We start from the raw sequence: 19675 nt of genomic DNA, 5'->3' as shown, positions 1-19675 counted from the left end.
CCTTGGTACTTTTATGTAATAAAATACTATTTTGTATGGCATATTTACGAAATATTTTTTTAATGTTAACAAATAATGCGTGCTTCATTGTGCGTTGATCAACGACTTAACCTTCACCACTACGATCATAATACTCCTGTTAACACAGTCATGGCTTCAGTTTTGAAGAGCCCTGATTTAAATGCACCAGAATATAATTGATCAATAGGTGACACTAATATTTGCGTGACCAGTATGTGATTAAACATTTATCTACACCATTCATAGCAGATCAGATTTTATACAATATTTTATGAAATCAAAGTATCATTTCTAAAGTCAATTCCTAGTCTGATTGGTCTTTACAAAAACTTTGCTTGACTAGGGACTTTTTCGCTTAATATAATTCATTCTACATAGATTTTAGACATAAGTTACAAAATTTACAAAGGACGATGGAATTCAGTTCTTCATAAGCTAGCTTTTCGGATGCTAGTTTTAAACTTGATATTACGTGCATTCATACTGGTGTTATGGCGGATGGCTCTATCTACTTAGCCATTTGAATGCTCCGCTGAACCCTTTGTAATTTGTCTCTAAGTATTGCCTTTTTGTTGCTATTGCTTTTATTGGTACATATTGGTACATTTTATTTGGTACATACATAGATACATATATACTATATGTTCATATTCTCAAATTGTTGGGAATATTTTTAGGCTCGTTCAAAAGAACTTTAATTTTTTAGCAATGCTTTCGCTGGTGGTAGCTCAAATGGAGTTTTATACGGATTAAACATTGCGTTAACTCAAATTTTTTTCAAGATAACGAGCCAGTTACCTCCTTCAAGTATTGGTTTTAGAACCATGTTTTATTAATTTTTTTTATTTTTTATTTTATATAGGATCCGATTCTGTTGGGAATGATGTCAACAAAAATAGCCACCCATAGAAAAAACATAAAAATTTCTCTCAATTATATTCGAGTACATACATTAGCTGATCAAGTACTTTTAACGAAATGAAAATAAGTTAAAATATATATATTTACAAATACAACAAAGATAAATTCTTTAATATCTTGTGTGGTGTTAATATACATAATATATTTACACATATATATACATATATGCATTTGTATATATACGAACTATATTTGAGTTTTTGCCAAAACTTTTAAATCATTTGATTTTAAAAGCATAGCAATACTCGCACTAAAATTTCTAATTTCCGGTAAATGTACAACATTTATATATAGTCATTATAACCACTTTACCTAAGTTACCTAAATGTATAGGGGACTCGACTTGCAAGGTGCATGGATTGCAGATATTGTATATGCTACGACAAAATATGCAAGATTACGAGAGCGTCCCATTGCGGGGTACTAGCATGCATCAGTAACAAGCGTCAGAATATTAGTATAGAAAATAAAAAAGTAGGATGTAAAATCATGAAAAACAATTGCTCAATTTTTTTCGTGAGCGAATGGAGAGGATCAAGAGGAATACCGTTGAAGCAGGGTTGCATTTTCATTTCCTACAACTCGGTGCACGAAAATATACATACATACTAAAAGTTGTAAGGATTGCATTTAAGTTTTTGCTTATATTTGTTGTTAAGGCTTTATTCGTGAAATCCATGCACCGTTTGTAACACAAACCGATTTTTCTTTATGTCTGCAATACATGAAAACATCGAGAGCATGCCTGTTTACAAGTAATAGTGCTTCGTTTAAAATTAAACTGAGAATTTCCTTCAAGCGCTTCTTAAACTTAATATTTTTTACTGTACTCATAACGCTCGTTTTAAAAACTTCATATTTTTCTGCATTTATGACTGAATTAAGCTGGGTATTTTTATTATTCACTACTGTGAACTGAATTTAAGTGATAGTGTAAACACTGGGGCTCTTGTTTTCAATGGATCGGTCATTCGGATAATAACTTTTGCATTGATTAAAAATCGACTAGCTGGTAATTGATTTCAACATAGCATGCAATGGACTGACTGCCATTATTCGAAGACTGACTCTTTCATAAATTAAATATGTTATTAAAAAATATAGATTTAAAATTAAATAAATTCAATCGCTTGTCACAAATTAAAAAAAAATGTAATTGTTTGCTTCGAAATGAGATTCTTGAAGCTGGGTGTGAAACTTCTTTTCTAGTAACGAGAATGCCAAAATGATACGCATCAAGGCGAGATTCTTTACACTAAAGGAATACCTGGGCTAAGAGCTATCAGATTTTATGATATATCAAAAAAGATTTACAATCGGTTAATGCACTCCAACTCCAGGTTAGACAAGAATAGGTAATTGGTTCCACTGTCGGAAAATGTAGTCTCCACGACTTAAAATTTTTCAATGCATTCGGTGCAAACATTTTACTACCAACCACCGTTGGTTACATTGGAGGGCCAGAGCCAGCCAGATAAAGCGCTATGTGACGCGAAGAGAGCAAATATACGCCTAGTTAGAAGAAAGAAAGACGAGGGCGAATGGGAAATAACGTATATAAAACTCTATCTAATTCAGAGGTCGTCAGCTAAAAAATATATTATTCGTGCTAACTTCACACATATTATTATTAGCAACACTCGAAGAGGCTGCTATTTGTTCTCAAATTAAAAAAAAATATATGTATATGTAGTGTACATACATATGTATCTTCTTTGCTTAGCAAGCAATAAAATATAATTTTTATAGAATACTAGCAGACCCGGCAGACGTTGTTCTGCCCTAAATTTTTTGTTCCAGTCCCATTCCGATTCTCAGTCCCAGTCCCACTCCGAGTCTCAGTCTCAGTCCTAGTCCTAGTCCTAATCCCAGTCCGAGTCCGTCTCAGGTATACTTCGCAGAAAAAAGCATCGTAAATACTAATATAGGCAAATTTAGATACGAAATTTTAGGCAATTCGAATAGGACGTATGTAAATAGGTATGTGGGTATTATTAATTCTTGTCTTTATTTCGGCTTCGCATGCATATTTATCAGTTTTGCCAGGTTGATGCGATTAAATCGAATATCACAATGAACTTTACAGCTCTCAGCAACAGCTTTCATTTGATATCCATATTGTATAAACGCATTCTAGTGGTACCCGGGTGCACGTTTTGAGCTATATCTCGAGACCCTAGCCTCCCAGTTGTACGAAAATTATCCTGTACTATAGCACTCATCAACAGTTTTCATTTGATATCCATATTGTATAAATACATTTCAGGGGTACCCGGGTCCACGTTTTGGGCTATATCTCGAGTCCCTAGCCTCCCAGTTGTATGAAAATTATCCTGTACTATAGCACTCATCAACAGCCGTCATTTGATATCCATATTGTATAAACACATTCTAGGGGTACCCGGGTCCACGTTTTGGGCTATATCTCGAGACCCTAGCCTCCCAGTTGTATGAAAATTATCCTGTACTATAGCACTCAGCAACAGCTTTCATTTGATATACATATTGTATAAACACATTCTAGGGGTACCCGGGTCCACGTTTTGGGCTATATCTCGAGATCCTAGCCTCCCAGTTGTACGAAAATTATCCTGTACTATAGGACTCATCAACAGTTTTCATTTGATATCCGTATTGTATAAACACATTTCAGGGGTACCCGGGTCCACGTTTTGGGCTATATCTCGAGTCCATAGCCTCCCAGTTGTATGAAAATTATCCTGTACTATAGCGCTCATCAACAGCCGTCATTTGATATCCATATTGTATAAGCACATTCTAGGGGTACCCGGTTCCACGTTTTGGGCTATATCTCGAGACCCTAGTCTCCCAGTTGTACGAAAATTATCCTGTACTATAGCACTCATCAACAGTTTTCATTTGATGCCCATATTGTATGAACAGATTTCAGAGGTACCCGGGTCCACGTTTTGGGCTATATCTCGAGACCCTAACCTCCCAGTTGTATGAAAATTATCCTGTACTATAGCACTCATCAACAGTCGTCATTTGATATCCATATTGTATAAACACATTCTAGGGGTACCCGGGTCCACGTTTTGGGCTATATCTCGAGACCCTAGCCTCCTAGTTGTATGAAAATTATCCTGTACTATAGCACTCATCAACAGTTTTCATTTGATATACATATTGTATAAGCACATTCTAGGGGTACCCGGGTCCACGTTTTGGCCTATATCTCGAGACCCTAGTCAACCGTAGGTATGAAAGTTATCCTGTACTATAAAACACATAAACAGCTTTCATTTGATATCCATATTGTAGAAACACATTCTAGGGGTACCCGGTTCCACGTTTTGATCTCAAGACCCTAGGCACGTAGCGAAAAAAAGGTAGATGTGGCCGATTCTCAGACCTACCCAATATGCTCACAAAATTTCATGAGAATCGGTTCAGCCGTTTCGAGGAGTTAAGCCTCTAAAACCGTGACAGAAGAATTTTATATATTAGATTTGCAAATCGTTTTTTGAGTGTAAGCAAGCATGCGTGCACACGTCTTGCCTTGTTGTTTGTTGATCAACGACTAAACTACTACCACTACGAAGATTTTACTCTTACGAACACGTCCAAAGTTTAAAATTTAGTGACCAGAGTCTAGTTTCTGGCGATGAAGTACACGTTGTATGACCCCACTATGACAAAGTGAGAATGGCAATATCAGCACGAATGACTGCCTGTACCTTCAGGAAACAACCAAAACCGCATAGACTGTTAAGTGGCAAATAATGTTGGTCTTGACTTCATAACAAAAACTATAACTTAAACCACTTTCCAAAAGAACAGGCTCATATCTATATACATTTTTTTTATGCAATACGCATATCAATTAAATGTTGCTGCTAAGTTTACTTTTTAAAATCTATTCTATTGTTCTGCTATGATTTTCAGACTGAAAACCTCCAAGGAAACGAAAAATTAGCTCTAAAAAATATGTTTTTTTTTTTGAAATACATTAAGCAACCAGGTAATGCAAAACATAAATAAAAATTGTGAAATTTTAAGGAAAGCTGTAGCGATGAATGCTAGCATTCGGGCTAGGTGTGAACACATTACGTCATACAAGTCTAAAAAGAAACGCATGAAATAAAAAATATTGGCACTACTTTCTAGGTAGAAATAGCATTTGTAGGATAACACTTTACAGACAGACACAGAGACACACATAATATAATTTTGTTTATTAAAAAAACACAAGAGGAGATTAAATTAGTGCTGCTCACCTGATTCTTATCAATTTCACCATCTTGTAACTCAGCTTCGCCTTGTTCTTGAAATGTAATGATAATCAAGGCCACGAATATGTTCACGAAGAAGAATGGAAATACAATGAAATACACAATATAAAATATGGACATTTCGATCCGGAAATTTTGTATAGGACCCCTATCTTCATATGTGGCAGCCATGGAGTGTTGTAGAACTCTATCAAATTTTGAATATTCAATATGTTGTAGATAAATTTCATTCAATACAATTTTTTTTTTACACTGAAAGAAAAGAGCTGTAAAAAAGTTGTTGAATCAACTACGCACAAATTGCTGATTTTGAATTGAAGGCTTCAACAGGCAAATCGATTTTTTTTTTCTAATTGAAAAAACTCTTTTCTAAAGATTTTGCTATTACCTTTTCCTGGACTTGATCCCAGGATTTCGGTGTGGTAGGCATAGCACGCTACCACCACACTACGGTTGCCGCCTAGCTCTGCTCTGTTAACTAACAATTATTGATGTTACCCTATCAATACCAAATGTTAATATAACGATTTTCATCAACATTAGAACAGTGGCTGTTGATATGACATAGACTTCTGTGGCACAATAGTCTTAAAACAAAGTAGTACGCGCTGATGCTGTTTGCTGTTCAAATAACCAATGAAATCAGTTCTTTAAATAGAAATATCAGTTAGATTAATTGATAATTTTTTAATTTTTACAGAATAATTTTATGATAATAATGTTATGTTGGTATTAACAGTTTCTGTTCCGTTAAACTGACCACGCAAATTTGTTAAACTAACTATAGTACGTTCACTTTGCCCGAATTTTCGTTTATTCAAAATTTGTTGATTTTACTAGCTTCATTTCTTTCGGTGTAATAAAAAAAAATTCTTAAATATTTATACTAAGTACGTATAAAGTTATAAAATAAGCAAAAAAAAATTGTAAATTAAAAAAAATTTAAATACTAACTACACAGTAAATACGTTACATAAGAACATTGTAATTAATATTTAAAAATTGATTTGCTTACTGTGGCCATCCCTCGCCTGTTTGCACCGCAAAAAGCGTCAGCATTGCCGCCGCTACGTTGTCGTAGTGAAAACTACGCGGCCGCCAAATACGCGCCTCCTGTCTTGGAAGTAATTCATCCTCCTCATATTTAAAATATGAGCCCCTTGATTGAGCGGAAATAATTGTTTTTTGTTTTTTTTTTTTGTTTTGGGAAGTGGTGATTAGGTTGAGAAAAGGTTTGTATTTTGTTTTGGTTCTCTAAAAATTTTGTAGCAATAAAAAAAAAAAACAAAAATTGGACAAAAACTAAAAGTAAACTGAAAATACGAATGAAAATAAAATAACTCAAATGAAAATATTTTATAAAAGTAGTAAAAGTGAACGTAATATTGAAGATAGAAATGTGAATAGTGATAGCGATAAGTGATAGCAATAAGTGATAGCAGTAAGTGAGAGCGATAGTTGATATAATAACAGCTATGTGCCAGTGAGCTAGTGACAAGTGAAATATAATGATACGAACAAACATGAACAGTACAGCGTTTTGAGCGTTCTTACGAAAGCTTTGAAAGCTCATTTTGCCACGATGAAGCTCTAGCTAGCACAATAGCGTATAGCATAATGTGAGGAGTGTTTTTGTGTTTCCAAATAATGTAATAAGTGGAAAGTGTAAATGTTTTGTTTTATGTGTCAGAAAAGTTTGTTGTTTTGTATGTGTTCCTGTCTTTTAACTTTAATTTGTTATTTTGTTTTACAAACTTTGTTAGCATATAGTTTTTGTATGTACACAAATATGTGGTCAATCTTTAACGACCATACGATAAAACAAAAAAAAAATACACAAATTCATTTAGGCGTAGAAAAATAGTAAATGTTACAAAATTGATACTAGCAACATAGGAAAAGTAGAAAATACCTAAAATAAGAAATCTATAGTATTTAAAGGTATCCAAAAGCTACCATTTTATCAAACTACCTAATATTTAGTTACTGGGATGACAAAAAAAGTTGATAAAGAGACAGTTTTTTTTTAAGACTACTTGGAAATATCTCAGAGAATGACAACAACCTTAATAAAGTGCCTTACTTTTCACCTTCAGAAGAAACCTTGCACTAAATATCTAGGAAGCATTCTAGACAGTAATTTTTCACGGAAGCTCAATGTGGAGGAGAGTGTGAAGAAGACCTCTGCGGCGCGTATGCATGTATTGGGTATTTAAAGCTATAGTAAAGCATATTCTATACTATGGAGTCTTTATTTGGTGGACAGCCACACAGAAAAGGATCTACCGCAAAGAATTACAGGTATACCCCCTTGCTTAGCATTCCGGGAGCCCTGAAAATAACCGCGACTGCTGCACTGTATGGCGTTTCGCAAATTCCACCTGTGTGACTGGTGGCAAAGAACAAACCGTTATCAACTACATAAATGCCTCGGAGCAACTTGGACGCAGACCATACGGCCATTGTTGTATATGTTCATCAACTACTGAACGAACAGACTACCTAATTACGTACCTGCGCTTCGAAGGGGCTGTTAGAGTTACAATAGAGAAGGACGGTCGGCGCAAAAGTGTCCAAATGGCATATGAGGCGATTTACGTGTACATCGATGGTTTCAAAATAATGTAGGGCGTAGGGTTTGCGATATACTGTGCTAATCCGGATATAAACGGATCATACAAGCTACAAGATCATTGTAGTTTTTTTAGGCAGAAGTTGTAGCTGTAACCAGAGCAGTAGAAACAATTGAAGATTAAAGCTTAAAGCGCAGCTTTGTCAACTTTTATATTGACAGCCAAGCACAATTAAGTGTGTTAGAGTATATGCAATCCCCGGAAAGAAATGGGCTAGGGAGAAAAACGGATGAGCTAGCTAAAAAAACGCATCCCTGGAAGCTGGCTCCGTAGGAGTCTCAATCAGACTGAGCAAGATAAAGAGAAGGCGAAAGTTGCACTTGATCGACCAAGGGGCGGGAAAGACGTTGGTCTAAGCGTGGCGCTGTTTAGTGTCTAAGATCATGTGTAGGTCTTACATCGGCCAGTTCAACCTTACCTAACCTAGTAACTATACAACTTATCGAGCTTGTTCCTCTTTGAAATATTAAAAAATTTTTTATAATTTTTGACGTAGTAGAATTTGGAACTGTCAAAATATCTTATTTGTACACCCATTGGGAGGCTAGCAGATATGATTGCTTAACGAGGAGAGCTGCTTTTAGAGTTTTATCCTTTTTACCTAGATTTTTACAATAAAGAAATTTGTTGTGTGCAAAATGTCTCATTACTATCTATCGTGAGTAGGAACTCAAGGTCTAGTTAGCTATGAAAATATGACTTGTTGTTTACCTATCTATGTCCTAAATATGTATGTACTTATGTAGCTACCTAAAGATAAACATATAAAAGAGAAAAGTAAGAAATCATAATAATAAGAAGCTAATAATTTTTACAAAAATTAGAAATTTATTTACAATTATGGTTCGTTAACGCAATTTTCTTTTTTCTTCTTCATCCGCATTTTGTAGATCTCTCTTTTTTTTACTGAGAGAAAAGTATATTTTGCATGAATAGCATTGAAAACTTAAATGCATCATAATGGCCATTTGATATTGTAGAAGATCTTTAGAAAAAGATCTTGTTCAAAAACTTAGCATACACATACACACGCAAATATATATTTTTCCCCTGCCAGTTCATTGCACACGAAGGCAAACAGTTAAAACAACAAGATAAGAAAATCCATTGTGTTTTACATTGATAGGAGTGTGTACGTAAGATTAACAACAACAGCAAGAACATAAAAACGAAGGATTAAAATTTGAGAAAACATTGTTTTCAAGTTCAATTTATGTATTTAAAAAAAGTATGTGTTTTTGAAGGGTTTAAGTTACTAAACATTTTTCTAACGCTGATATAAGAACAAAATTTTCTAAATATGACTTACTAGTTTTTTTGGTATCGATCGTCCCCCACAAAACATCACAAATATTGCGCAATCCACATATGCATATGTATTAATTCCTCTAAACATTTGAATGTTTCAAATGTATATTTATTTTCGTTTTAATTTCAATATATTTTCACAAACAACCATAACCGTTTAAATCTACCTTCAGTGCTCATCGTATTATTTGCTTTCAAATGTTTATAAAAAAATGTAGGCCTTTCAAACAAAAAAACCGAATGTATTGTAAGAATTTTATTTTCATAAAAGGCTTTGCAGAGATTTACAAGGCATAACTATCAGGTCAGGTGATCTTAACATAGAAATAATAAACATGTATATTCATCCGGCCACGTGCTGTCCAAGAGGATATCGGCCTGATATCAGTGAGTGACAAGATGGCGATTTTAACGCACACCACGACTTCTGGTATGCTAGCCGACATTAGAGGCAGGGAGTACAACTTTCTGCACGAAAAATGGCGATGTCACTCGAATCGCAGGAAACTATCACAGATTGCCATACATTTTCATCATCAGCGCAGGACTTATAAACTGCGAGTAATAGCAGCCGATGCTTACCTTAGCATCTGACCACCTGCCTCTCAAAACAACGATCAACAAATTTCATCACTTCCGAAATTTCATCACCACGAGACAGCTCTAACCCCAAATAAAGAATCTTAACTAGCGTCTTGTAAATAAACACAAGCGTGCCAAATGGCAAGAGCATCTAAAAAACGGTAACCTCTCTGCGTGTGTCGGTAAATTGTGGTCAACCCTCAAATCTTTGCCTAACCCGACAAAATACAATCATATAATATCTGTCGGACTTGCAAAAATGCGCGAGCGCTTTCTCTCGACAATTTGTAACGCATTCTTCAGTAGACAAGCCTGGACGTCTTGCAAACAGACGGGCACATACACACAACACTACTACCCATTACTATCACACCTACAACGGTACGGTATAGCCATGCCGATGCTAAAAAACACTTAGCCGACGAGGAAGTAAGTTACCTAACGTACGATTTCAAGTTGTTGTTGAAGTCCTTTCTCATTCCCGTACAATGGAAAATGGCAAGGTTAATTCCACTACTAAAGCCGGGAAAACAAGCTAACGAAGGTTAGTTGTTGTTGTTGTTATCACTCCTCTCGCCAATAGCTAACGCGTTGGAAATCGCCCTGCTCCCTCATTTCACTTCGAATCTATGCTGCAATGTGCAACCTACGCCTTTAACAGCAACATTCCTATTGTCCAACTTTGTTGAAACCCTTTGTTTCCTTGGACTCCCGTTAGAACGCTATGGCGCGTATTTGTAACTGGTAGCACATATTGAATGGGGTGAAGCACTGTTAACACAACAATAACATGTGTGTACAAGATTGCCAACCACTTGAAATTTTAAAAATTAAAGGAGATATGCTTTTAAGCGGCAGAAGTTTTACGTGGTATGTTAACAAAATATTTAAAAGTAATATTTAATATATTTGTTTATTTTCGTATGCACTACTAAGTATGCATGTATATAGAAAACTTATTGGGAAATTATTGAAATTAAAACGAAGCTACATAAATTGTCAAAAAATGGAAACCACATGTGTTTTATATATATGAAATGCACTATAAATGTGTATAGGTAAAAGCATGTATATTTTAATGGCTCAAATTGGTTTACTGTTTCTACTGTTTCTATAAGCCCCATGATCCATTTTCTGTAAATTCAGGAAAAGATGTATTTAATAAGCAAGAATTTCTATAATTTTTGCATAAAACCTTGCATTACTTTAAGGGACTATTTTACTACATTTTTTAAACCAGGAATACTTTAATGAATATTTCTCACAACAATTACATTTACCAGTGAGCGCAGTGACTAAGAGCACTCGACACTAAAATTGAGCACCAAAATTAGAAATCCACTACCGTGACAGTGACGGCAGAAGTTTTTTTAATTTTCTCCTTTTTTGTTTTTTAAATTTGTTGCTATAACCAAGCAAAAAATAGTTAACTTTTGTTTTCTAGTCCAAATTTTTTAGAAAAATCCTGTCGAAAAATTATATAAAATTTTTTTCTAATTTTAATAGCTGTTTTCCTCGCTTTTGGCACATTTTTTTATAAGTGTGGACTATCGGTAAGATTTATCATTAGCGCTTGGTTAACAAAACTAACTCATTGTTTCAAGGCCTTCTATGCCTTCAAAAAAGCGTGGAGCTTCGTCTGCAAGCGAGCTTTTGTATTTGTATTTCCATATCTCAGTTAGAGTCCTCAGTAGTTTAATAATGCTTAAAACGTTTCATCACACAGGAGAAAAAGGTATCGCTAACCAGTATATTAAAACTGAGAGAAATCGGACGACGACATCAGGAGTTATGTAGAAAAGCTTAAATTCTTCAGCAAAACCAAAAAAGCTATTACTTCGAAAAAAAAATCGAATTTCGAAAAAATATCAGCGCAGTATTTTTATTTTATTTATGTAAACTAAACATATAGATAATATTTGATTAGCAAGACAAGCAATTATTGCTTTATAAATTTTTTGTTTGTTTTGTTATTGATAAAATTACAAAATCAAGTTCTGGTGAACGCGTCGAAAAGTATTCTACACAATTTGGGATAAAAACATACAGAATAAATGTTTGTATCAAACTGTATTTGAAAGGAATATCAATAATAAAATAATTAAAAAAAAATGTAAGTTAAACGGTTTTTTTGAAAACAATACTTACATTAAGCAATAATAATACTAAAATTATTAGAAAATAATTAAGTAGGTCCTAGATACTAGTCATCACACTCCTCGTCATGAATAGAGCCTAATCGGACCACATATACGATTTTTTTTAATATATCGATCCTTGCGCCACTTGGCAGCGATTTAATATGTGTTCAAAATATGAGCCTAATCGGGGACCACATATACGATTTTTTTGAATATATCGATCCTTGCGCCACTTGGCGGCGATTTTTTTCATGTGTAGCTTTCTATTCATGTATGTAATATATACTAGACATATGAGACAAATCGGACCACAAATACGATTTTTTTGAATATCTCGATCCTTGTGCAACCTGAAGGCTATTTTTTCATATGTCGCTTTCTATTCATGTATGTATTATGTTTTCCAAATATGAGCCAAATCGTACCACAAATACGATTTTTTGAAATATTTCGAACCATGCGCCACCTATCGGAGTTTTTTTCATATTATTGCATTGTCATCGGGTTCTGAACTATATTCCAAGTTTCAATCTTGTAGCTTATCGGGAAGTTACTTAAATTTTAACTACAAAATTCATTCACAACGGCCGTGCGGCCGGCCTGTCAAGTCAAGCTATATAGAACCGTTTAAAAAGGCAATACTTAGAGAGACAGTTTACAAAATAACAAAGCGTGCAGCGGGGCATGCAAATTACTGAATGGATAGAGACATTTGGCTTAACAACTGTATGGATGTAGATGAACTCGAGTTCAAAACTTAGCACCCGAAAAGATAGCTGATGAAGAACTGAAATTCAGAAACATGTTTTAGTAGCCGTCGCCGTGTGTTAATTCTGTAATTTTTCTCTAATATCAACAGCGAAAGAAAAGTTAACTAATACAAAAATTCCAAACCCCAGCGGGTTAGGTGGTCAGAATATAACCGCGGTAGGTATGCCTGTCGTAAGAGGCGACTAAAATACCAGATTCAAGAGGCGCAACCCTTTCACGTTGCCAGGGCAATATATAGCTTCTCCAAACCGAATTGTCAACCTCACCTATCCGTGGCGAATCCTGTTTCACTAACAGACGAGGCTCTCCTCATGGAACTTGAGGGTGGGGAGGGAGGAATGGCCCGAAGGTTTAATGTGGCCACATAAATCGTTCCCGAGATGGTCGGGTTAGCACCTTAATGGTTCTGTGTTACCGGAGCGTACCGGACATGTATCCGGCAAATGGTCATCACATCGATAACACTCCCAAACCCCTCGGGGAGTAACCTTATCGCTACAACAACAACAACAAAAATCCTAACGTCCAAAAATTCTAATATACTTTAGAAAATTTAACCCAATAATTTTTGAAAACGAATCGTAATACGATATGAACCCAGATTGAATAGAAAAACTCAGTTACCACAAATTGAGCCAGTTAAATGTACAGTGCTTAAATACATTTTTGATACCTTCAAAAAAAATTGATATAGAAAAAAAAAAAAACACCGAACTTTCAACAGAACTTAAAACTTACTAGAACTGGCTAATACGTCTGACTAAAACAATTAGAGATCTTTACATAATTTGTTTTGCTTTTTTTTTTGTATGTTTATCAGTTTATCAAGACTTTATTTTTTAGTCCGTTGCTTGTAACCTATTTAACCTCGAAAACCTAATCACTTTTTTATTTCTTCACGACGTATGTATGTGTTAACTTTTCGACAGCGACAGTGTATGCGTGTTCGAGCGTGTGTCTTTTTTTTTTGTGTTGCTGTGAGCTGAGATTTTTTCTCTTTTTTTTTTGGTAAGCACGCGTGCTACAACAATAAACATTTATTTAAGCTTATTAAGAAATCTTCTGGCAGTAATATGGACTCTTTGGTTAAAAGTTGAGTTACCCAATTGTAATAAGTAATTTTGTATGATTTTAAATTTCGAAAAAAAAGTTTATATATTTTTTTTTAATATTTATGAAGCTTTAATTTTTTCTTGTTCAATGGTCTTTAGTCTGTCGTTTTTTTGAAAATATATTTTTAATAAAAGTTCTAAAATATGGATTTATCTACTAATGGTTACACGTTCGATTATAAATATTTAAGCAAGTAAATATGTATGCAATTATATATTATTTAATATAAATATTTATGTATGACGCAATCTTCGTTTTTCTTTGGTATTATGTTTGATCTAAATTCATTTTTTATAAATTGTTGCCCTGCTTCGTGATAAATAAACTAAACTACAAGCGCGAAGTTTTTGTTTTTAAGTTCTTGGATTATTTGCTCCCTACCTTTTTTAATTTTCTCTTTATATTAGAGCTCTGTTCCATATTTTTTGTTTTGCACTTGTTTACTTATATGATTTACTATAACCCCCTGCGAAGGTATAGAATCAAATAAAAAAACAAGCCGAGAAACTTTAAAATGCTACTCTTACATTCTGTTTAATCAGTGCACGCTTTTAAATTAAAATGAAAATATGTAATAATAATAATCAGAGACCAAAATAAACATAGTTTTTTTTCGTTTTTTGTTTTTTGCAACATGTTGTTGAAAAAACTCTAGAAATATTCAAATCGAAACACTAAATGTTAGTATAATCAAGTTGATGCCATTTATATTTTACGGAACATAAAACTGTTTCAATGGGCAAATATTGTTAACGAGCACAACTCTCAAAAATTAAAAATTACTTGGCGTGCTTTACCTCCAAGGTTTAGACCGTGCTTCTCTTCAAACTTGCGTCGAGCGCAATTTCCTGGAGGAACGAGAACGAGAAATGCAAAGCAGATGAATTTTCACTGAGAAGCACTCGGAGTGTTTGCGGCGTGGAGCTACCCCGCTTGAAACACTTTTTTTCTGTAATTAATTAGACAGACCATATCTGCTTACAATATTTGTTTTGTTATATTGATACAATAGTGAAAAGCGGAAGACTTGCAAATCATGCAATGTCTCAAGTTCTGTTGAATGAGCCTAAAAATATTCCCTACTATTCGGATAAAAAACCTATAGTATACATATGTATCTAATTAGGTATTAAAAAAATAGCAACAAAAGCCAATACTTGCTGAGTAGATCGATGCATCTGCCTTTACATCAGCTTGAATCTTGGAGATTTCGAGTTCAAAACTCAACTCCCGAAAAAGCCGATGACTGGCTTAAAATTTAGCTCAAATTTCTAACCGTATACCAATCTTAAACGAACTTTACAAGTCTTTACAAAATTGGCTTTTTACGGCTTGACTATAATTTAATTCCAATTTCTTACTCGAGTTGTCTTTTTCGCTGACCCATTGAAACCACAAACTATTGTTAATCCCGTTTGAGATATTCAATATTATTTATATTTTTTATGTTTAACTACAAAACAATGACTATATCTCGATCTTTTTTATCATAATTATTAAAATCTTTGAATGAAAAGTTTTATCTGGTGTAGACCTTTTGGGTTAAACATAAAAATGAGTGAACTTAATCCAATTTATTGATACAAAATCAATAAATTCTGTTGAGTAAACTATCTTTTGCTCAGAGCTGGTAGGTAAAGATTATTTCGTTAAACCTTTCTTATTTATATTACCGCAAGGGGTTTTTTTGGGGGAAACCTGAGTTACAATAGCAACAATCGCAATTGCAAACAAAAAACGCACTTACTTTTAGAGATAAATTTCTTCGATTGAGAATTTAAGCAGCGATTACGTATTTAGGGATGGCCAAAATATAGAAAACAAGCCATTAATTAGTGATATGATTAACCGTGAGCCAATAACAATTAGTTGCGATTAATTGGATTTTTTTTGAAGCTATCGATTAGTCGAATACTCAAAGGCGACTTATTTTGAGTCATTGTCGAGCCGTGTTTGAAAAGCAAAAGGCTTCACAAGAGAGGCTACGCAGGATGAGTAAATAGTTCTTTTCCCTGCAGTCTTCTTTAATTCTAGAACTTGACAGTTATACTCTATTTTTTTGAATGAATTAAATCGTCATATTTTGCCTTTGTTTGTGAAAGATTTTTTTGAAGTGGACGAGTGTCAAATTATTTTCCCACGTGAACTAAAAGTTCAATCTGCAGTGCATGCATGGAGATGAGCAATTAAATCAATTTACTCGACGAGCGGTCTCTTAAAATATGTTTATGATATGATTTTTGATAATTTTTTGGCGCTCTTTAATAATTATTGAAAATATTTTTAAGACTAAATTTCAATTAATCGATTTACTAAATATAAAATAACTATACAATTAAATCGTAAATTGTAAAAAAAATAATCGACTTATATAATATGAAGTGATTAATTGAGTTGACATACCAAAACGTAATCGTAATGGGTTTGTTTTCGTAATCTCTATCGTCCAGCTCTGTTTCTAATTTCCTTTACATTACATAATTTGTTCCTGTCATTGAATTTTTTGGGAAATTTTAACTTTTATTGCACGTTTGATTTTATTCGGTATACATCTGAATGTTTGGTTTTGCATCATTAGTTCAGTGTTTATTTGAATAGTGTGCCTACATCGTTATTAATAATTTAATTGGTCTTAAGGCTTTAAAAGTATTCAAATATATCCTTTGGTTTTCACATTAAACTCGTATTTTCAATAACTTTAAGTTACTCAAATGAATTTCTATACTCAAAACTTGAATAATTTTCCTATAGTTAGATCACTTTTTACCCTAAATATTCATACTTGACTAATATTAGCCGGTTTTTTTAATTTTAATAAAGTTTAGATAATTTCGTACTCTTTGCTGAGACGAAGGTAACTTTAAATTATAGAAATATTGCATTGAATCAGTAGGGTGGTTTAGATTAAAAAATTATATAAACGCATTGGTTGTTTCAATGGAATTTTTAAAGCCATAAATATAGGGAAATTAAGCCTTTGAGGCTAATAAATCAAATTAAAGGGCTATTTTCTTTAAACGAATATACTCGCCTTATTCAGAAGTTAGAAGATACACTTAATTTGGGAACTCGACAGAAGCTCTATAAAAAAAGAAATAATAACTTTAAAAAAGAGATTCGGCGAAGTAGTTCCGCAGACGAACAGCTAACGCAACAGATAAAGGAAAGGAGCGTAAAAATATTGTATGAAGGTTTAAAATATTAATAAAGTCAGTAAGAATACCTGTTCGGATAGTATTGTAGAGGTACGAAAAGGATCTCTCCGACATTATTCGTAAGGGCACAAGCAGCCCTTTTCGAACATTACTTGTAAGGGTATAAAAAAGAGTAGGAAAGGGACGTATTCGACGAAGTGTAGGTAAAAACAGAATAATCTTTATTCTCAAAATCAACAGTTCCTTGAATAGAATTTATGCAGGCTTCGTTGCTTAGAATGACGTCTTTCACTAATTTTATGACGAACGCATAAACTAAGCAAATCGTTTCTGTCTAATTCTTTATTATTTTACTATATAATATTTGAATATGAGCGTTTGTACAGATTTCATTCATAATGAGTCTCTAGAGGAAGAATTCGGTTGCTATCCGCACTCATTAAGGGCATGCATAATATATTTTACTGCCTACATTATTTTGACGCCTTCACTAAAGAATCACATTGCGGCACATTTTAGCATTTTCGATATATCGGTAAGTAAATTCTGCGCAACCGCAACAGCATTATTAGCATACGAGACAGCTATGCATACAAGTACATATCAGCTAAGAGCATAGAGAAATGTTAACCACAATAAAGATAAACTATACACATGTGCATAAAATGCAACCGCGAATATCAGATGCAGAGATACGAGAGAAACAAACAAGCAACCAATTGAGCAGGCTGTTTGCGTAAAGTTTAGACAATTGGAGAAATAGGCGAACGATGCAACTGAGTGTACAAAAGCAGCGCAGCTAAGGATTCAATGAGTTTGATTTTAAAACGCTATAAGTGAAGTACGCGAATACATTGTGAAGTTCTACTAACATAGTAGTACTGCAAATTAAGCGCATATATACAGAACATTTGAGTGCATTTATTCGATAGTTCTGTAATTCGAATGATAACAAAAGGCGGAGAGTTATCGAGAACTTGTTAAATTCGCAACGATACTTGCTGAATCAATGCAATATAAAATTTTCAAAAAAGTACTTTATATATGTATATTTAACCTTGAATTGAAATATGAAGATTGAATCATTTCTAGCTGAATACTAATAATTAATGTAATAAAAACTGAAGTCTTTACATCTAACAGTTTTTATTGAACTAACCATAGAAAGATCTATTGAAAACACATAATTAATTACAATAACAAAACTATGGCTATTTGATTTCAAGAACAGCTAGAAGGGATTTAGCAACATAATAAAATCGGAATGTGTGCAGTTTTTTCAAACTAAATTGTATATTTTCTATGGAACACGTTGAAAATTTAATATTGTACTTTATGTACATAAGTAATTTCAGAAAAAATTTCAGAAATAGTCAATGCAATAGATGGGTACATTTCTAGCTTTTCTTAGGCGTACATTAATATAAGGAACTATGAGCAACACGACTACATAGAATATACATTTAATACTAAACTATTTTTTGAAAACATAGCAATTTCAAATTTTTTAACCGTATCTCTTTTCAATTTTAGTGAAATGAATAACTGAAAACTACTTATGCTAGTCATAAGGTGGTAAAGGAGAGTATGTAGTATAGAAAAAGGTTGAACTAAAAAAAAATATTCTGTTGGTAAGTCACTAATTATTTGAATTTATTAGTGTTAGAGTATATTTCTGTGTTATAAGGCATGTTGATATATATATTCTTCTAAGTATGGGTGATTGTAGACATACTACTATATTAAAACACATATATTGTTTTTCTATATTTTTTGTTTGTTTTAAAAATATGCAAAAACATTAAGAATCTTTTTGACGCACATAACAAACTGAATTTACGATAGTATAAGAATAACACAAATAGGTTTAAACATTTCAAACTAACTAGAAACTAAAAAAAAAAAATTTTTGAAAAAATTTAAAAAATAAACAACTAATAATAAAAAAATTAAAACAATTTCTTTGAAATAAAGAAATAGTATGTAATAACCAGTGCTTGCATTTGCTACACCAGAGTAGCAGTAGCAACGAAAATTATGCTCTGCTACAGCTCCGACTCTGAATATGAACAGAGCATAAAGCAGAACGGGAGCATAAAAAATTGTTACAACAATAACAACAACAGCATTTCTTAGACTCTGCTGTGAGCTGCGTCGTGTTTAAGATCGGAGAAAATGAGAGAACCAAAGCTTTATACGAAATTCTATTTGTAGCGATAGTAAAAATAAAATTTGGTTCTTGTTTTTGTTGTTATTATTATTGCCACAATCACATCTGCTCCCACGTTGCTTTGCAAGTTGTTGTAGTGTAAATAGCAATACATTTTAATTTATTTTATATATTTATCGCTCGACTGTAAATAGCACAACGTTCGCAGTTTTTATTTTGCTTTTTGCTCCGATTTAAAACACGATGTAGCTCAATGCGCAGGGAGCATAAGCAATGCTGCTGTAGAGTTATCTACTTATAACAAATATACTTGTTATATTTTAAATTTATTCTTATTATATTAGTTATTTTTTATTATCAAAAAATGAAAATATTTGAGTCATCAAAAATATCTTTTTAAAAAATAAATTTTAAATTTATTCTTATTATATTAGTTATTTTTTATTATCAAAAAATGAAAATATTTGAGTCATCAAAAATATCTTTTTAAAAAATAAATTTAAATTACTTATTAATTTATAATTAAATAAATTATTCTAAATTATATAGAAAATTATTATTTTCTATACTGCCACTTTTTTATGCTATGGCTCTGCTCTGTGCT

The 19675-nt window shown here is 33.1% G+C and overlaps 1 protein-coding gene across 22 annotated transcripts in view; it reads right to left on the bottom strand.

Annotated features, from left to right (window-relative positions):
• The window catches only part of cac (cacophony), a 503311-nt gene that overhangs the window by 152802 nt on the left and 330834 nt on the right, over window positions 1-19675 (bottom strand). For all 22 annotated transcript variants that reach the window (XM_067783991.1, XM_067783979.1, XM_067783982.1 and 19 more), the window contains 2 exons: window positions 6214-6357; window positions 5184-5385 (listed from right to left, as the gene is read on the bottom strand). In XM_067783991.1, the coding sequence (XP_067640092.1) occupies window positions 5184-5385; window positions 6214-6357 (346 nt within the window). The remainder of the gene's footprint in view (window positions 1-5183; window positions 5386-6213; window positions 6358-19675) is intronic.

This window comes from Eurosta solidaginis, chromosome 4, assembly GCF_040869045.1.
Source record: "Eurosta solidaginis isolate ZX-2024a chromosome 4, ASM4086904v1, whole genome shotgun sequence".
Taxonomy (NCBI): Eukaryota; Metazoa; Arthropoda; class Insecta; order Diptera; family Tephritidae; genus Eurosta; species Eurosta solidaginis.
The sequence above is the reverse complement of the archived record's forward strand: the minus strand, read 5'-3'. Positions and strand labels throughout refer to the sequence as shown.